Below are 5,000 nucleotides of genomic sequence, written 5' to 3'. Positions count from 1 at the left end.
ATCACTCCTTGCGGCCCCTGAGGGTCCGGACCCCATCACTCCTTGCGGCCCCTGAGGGTCCGGACCCCATCACTCCTTGCGGCCCCTGAGGGTCCGGACCCCATCACTCCTTGCGGCCCCTGAGGGCCCGGACCCCATCACTCCTTGCGGCCCCTGAGGGTCCGGACCCCATCACTCCTTGCGGCCCCTGAGGGCCCGGACCCCATCACTCCTTGCGGCTTGTGTTGTTGTGTGTGATTGTGTTGTTGTGTGTGATTGTGTTGTTGTGTGTGATTGTGTTGTTGTGTGTGTCTGACCAGGTCGAGGGAAGATTCGCTGTTCGACAGGTCGAGTGTGTGCAGATTGTTGGGTTGAGACAGGAAACTCCACAGGTGCTACAAACACACAACAACAACACACAGATCAACACAACCGACAAACTAATTCACATTACATAAAATAATGTGTGTGTGTGTGTATACGTACAGGCATGTCCTCCCCTCTTAGTGTGTTTCCAGACAGATTCAGGTGTGTGAGTGACGTGGAGCAGAAACACTGAGCCAGAACATTCACACCTGAAAACACACACACAGATACACACACATAGATTCCCACACACACACACACACACACACACACACACACACACACACACACACACACACACACACACACACACACACACACAGATACACACACACATAGATGCACGCACACGCACAAACACACACACACACACACACACACACACACACACACACACATACACACACACACAGATGCACACACACACACACACACACACACACACACACACACACACACACACACACACACACACAGATGCACACACACACAGATGCACACACACACAGATGCACACACACACATACACACACACACACACACACACACAAATTAACCATTGAACAAAACATCATGATTTCAGGTGCTTCTCAAACACAAGGCTTTCTAATAAAGTTAAGAAAGAACAACTAAAAAATAAATTCATTACTGTACATATTTAGATTATTCTAAAGGATTTATGGGTGCACATTATTCATGTTTTAATAATACTAAATCAGAATAAGTTCCTCTTGCAGCATCTCTTCTCTTCTCTGATGATGTGGGCGGGGCTAAAACCTGTCACTCACATGAGATCAGCCAATAGCAAACCACCACCATCCAAACATCCAATCAATTCCCTACGGACACAATCAAGCCCCGCCCACATTTGAGAGAGTGTGTGAGCGTACCTTTAGATGACAGTGAGTTCTTGGACAGGTCCAGGTGTTTCAGTCCAGGTGTGAGTTTAGACAGTGCAGGGCTCAGAAACATGACACCTGTCAATCACACACACAGAACAGTTACTGGAAGAACCTCTGAGAACCTCTCCAGAACAAAGGCTAACAGGGAACGGTCCTGTAGTTTAGGTTGTAATCGCAATAAGATTTTTTCTCCAAACCGTTCAGCCCTAGTGTATACACGAGAGAGTGTGTGTGTGTGTGCGTGTGTGTGTGTGTGTGTGTGAGTTCTGTACCTTTGTCTTCAATACAGTTGCTGGCCAGACTGATTGTCTTTAACGCTGAGTTTGGATTCTGACTCAACGCGGCAGCAAACCTCTGAGCAAAATCACTGAAACACACACACAGTAAAATGTAGTGTAAAACAGACTGTACATAAATATACTGTACATGTGTGTACATGTGTGTGTGTGTGTGTGTGTGTGTGTGTGTGTGTGTGTGTGTGTGTGTGTGTGTGTGAACCTCTTAAGTCCGGTGTTTTCCAGCGTCAGTTCCTCCAGTCTGGTAGATCGAGACACAACTCTGAATATCTGATCACACAGATCTGCAGTCTACATACACACACACACACACACACACACACACACACACACACACACACACACACACACACACGATGAGTGTAAGAGCACATCATCCTCCAGCAGCACTATATAATCTGACACACACAGTCACCAGTTTAAAGTCCTTGATGGAGAGTTTGATGAACCACTGATTGAACTCCAGCGCAGCAGTGATGGCCAGCAGATCCCTGAACACAACAACAACAACAACAACACAAATAATACTCAACACACGCCACACACACGCTTTACACCGTTACAGGACATGATGCATGGTAATACTGTGGTATTCTCTGAAGAATCATGTATTTACATTGAATATGGTAAAAGTAAATAGGGCCATTTTAGTTTTGCCCTTTCGAAAGGGAACTCACTGCGCCGATCTCATTGGCCGACGACAGTCTGTGATGTCACTGCCGGTGCGATGGTGAGTATTGAAGGGCACTTGTAATACACATCATCCACTTCTTTGTCTTCAGGAGGCGTTTGTTTGCAACGTGTTAAGGCGATTTTTAATGGAGTCCACTGCCAAACATTTCAAGAAGTGTGTATCTGCGTGTTAGAGGACTCACATGACTTGTGTGTTATGTGCCTGGCCGAGGAGTGGTAGTTAAGCTGGGGTATCTCTAGCTCCCCCTAGAGGCAGTGACAGGCGGAGGAATTAGGTATTCGTGTGCCAGGTTCAGTTAAAGGGGATGCCTAGCATTCACAGCTGTCATACCAGTCCCTTGTGCTGTGCCCTTAAGACCGACTCTATCGCTTGGCCCGGCGAGGAAGGAGGAAGGTTGAAAGGCTGGGTCTTTCCTTCCATAACACTTGGGTTGTGGCCGTAGGGAATTCCACCACATACAGTTCTGGTGCACCTGTGTCGGGGGTCTTTATATGTCTTATTAGTGTGCTTAGACAGCCATTCTGTCAGGTATTTCCCCTCAACATGGCATAGTGCAGGGGTTCCCAAACTTTTCCATTCCAGGACCCACCTAGACAAGAATAATCTATCTCAAGACCCACCAAAATGATTTTTAAAAAGCATGAATGTGGGGTGGGGTGGAAGGCGTTAGATCTCTTCAGAGCAGTTTTCTCCTTGTCATAGTATGAAAGACATACAAGTTTAACTGCAATACAAACTTATGGTACATTATCAAAATAATGTAGAATTAAAATAGCAGCCTAATGGCTGTTGAAATAAAGGGAAGAATACCGAGTAGTTCTTGTCTGCTGCCTCAACTAATTTACCCAGACACAAAGAAATTAAAGATTAAGTAATTTTAATCTTAACCAAAGTTTTGATATAACAACAAATAATTTTATTTTCTAAATTATTTAATTTGACAGTAGGCCCATGACCTAGAATTTCAATACTAATATTTCTGCTAAAAGTGTTGTTAAACTCACCACGTTGTTCAGCGCAGAAAACACTTTCGTCCTCGTGTGTGTACATGTGAAATACGTTTTACATAAAAAATTTCCTTGTGTTGGTAGTTAGCAAAATGCATGCGAGGGAATGCAAACAACGCACTCTTACGAAGACCATATCTGAAAGACAACAGCGCTGTGTTGAACAGACGACAGATTAAGGGCCTGTTCACATATCGCGTATTCAAATGTAGGCGCGCGGTATGCGCGCTCATAATAGAAGCTCGCGGTGAGACGCGCTCGTTTTTTCCAAGCGCGTCCGCGCTGCATCGAGATAAAAACATCTCAACTTTTCAGAATGCCGCAAGCGTTTTCCTTGCTGTAACGGAGAGCGCAGCTGATGGTTGCGCTTAGCAACGACAGACGCCTCCGGAGCGCAACCGCCCTAGCGCTTTGGAAAAAGGAGAACGCCGCGCGTAAATTTCGCTGCAGCCAATAGTGACTGCGCGACCCACCTCTTCCCAATCTGCGACCCACAAATGGGTCTCGACCCACAGTTTGAAAACCCCTGGCATAGTGGGTATTTGTTCCCCATAGCGTCTTGTTCAGATGCCGTGTGAGCTCCTATTCGAAAGGGAAAGTCTCAGTTACAAATGTTGCCTTGTTTCCTGCGAAGGGGAATGAGACACTGCGTCTCATTGACATACTTCGAGCTCGCCTGCTTACGTCTCCCTCAGACAAAGAAGTGGGGGACCTGTATATACTTTTACATACTTACGATCAACTCCAGTAGTGACGTCACAGACTGTCATTGGCCAATAATATTGTTGCGTTTTAACACATGCTTCAGACACTGGTCATGCTGGAGGCGTCCATATCATTCTTTGATTAAGTGTACAGCCCTACTTCTGACAGAATTTGTCGTTCCCTGCTATATTTTTATGCCTGGATTCCACAATTTTGTTCGGGTTTTCCGCACCACACAAATCATAGCGTAATGCCTGAGTAAGGCAGGTGTGTTACAGGTGTGTGTTACCTGTTGTCCAGGTGAATGAAGTCCTGCAGGCAGAGCTCCCGTGTGTCCTGAGACAGATAGATGGTGTCCACGTCCTTCAGAAACAAACACAGAGCTGTGAGACGGACACTGAGACACACACAAGACGTGATGAGACGGACACTGAGACACACACGAGACGTGATGAGACGGACAGTGAGACACATACGAGACGTGATGAGACGGACACTGAGACACACACGAGACGTGATGAGACGGACAGTGAGACACATACGAGACGTGATGAGACGGACAGTGAGACACACACGAGACGTGATGAGACGGACACTGAGACACACACGAGACGTGATGAGTCGGACAGTGAGACACATACGAGACGTGATGAGACGGACACTGAGACACACACGAGACGTGATGAGACGGACAGTGAGACACATACGAGACGTGATGAGACGGACACTGAGACACACACGAGACGTGATGAGTCGGACAGTGAGACACACACGAGACGTGATGAGACGGACACTGAGACACACACGAGACGTGATGAGTCGGACAGTGAGACACATACGAGACGTGATGAGACGGACACTGAGACACACACGAGACGTGATGAGTCGGACAGTGAGACACATACGAGACGTGATGAGTCGGACAGTGAGACACATACGAGACGTGATGAGACGGACAGTGAGACACACACGAGACGTGATGAGACGGACAGTGAGACACACACAAGACGTGATGAGACGGACACTGAGACACACACGAGACGTGATGAGA

General features: G+C 47.0%; 1 protein-coding gene across 1 annotated transcript in view; it reads right to left on the bottom strand.

Moving 5' to 3' along the window:
- Positions 1–5,000, bottom strand: part of LOC143748449 (F-actin-uncapping protein LRRC16A-like) — a 46,504-nt gene that overhangs the window by 33,930 nt on the left and 7,574 nt on the right. Inside the window, exons 8-14 of the mRNA XM_077240490.1 lie at positions 4,239–4,312; positions 1,959–2,034; positions 1,746–1,834; positions 1,520–1,614; positions 1,236–1,322; positions 466–554; positions 297–374 (exon numbers count right to left, since the gene is read on the bottom strand). Coding sequence (XP_077096605.1) covers positions 297–374; positions 466–554; positions 1,236–1,322; positions 1,520–1,614; positions 1,746–1,834; positions 1,959–2,034; positions 4,239–4,312 — 588 coding nt within the window. The remainder of the gene's footprint in view (positions 1–296; positions 375–465; positions 555–1,235; positions 1,323–1,519; positions 1,615–1,745; positions 1,835–1,958; positions 2,035–4,238; positions 4,313–5,000) is intronic.

Source organism: Siphateles boraxobius, unplaced genomic scaffold (assembly GCF_051911475.1).
Source record: "Siphateles boraxobius isolate OS27281-9 unplaced genomic scaffold, OSU_SipBor_1 234, whole genome shotgun sequence".
NCBI classification, from domain to species: domain Eukaryota; kingdom Metazoa; phylum Chordata; class Actinopteri; order Cypriniformes; family Leuciscidae; genus Siphateles; species Siphateles boraxobius.
Note: the sequence above shows the minus strand (reverse complement) of the source record. Positions and strands in the feature narration are given on the sequence as shown.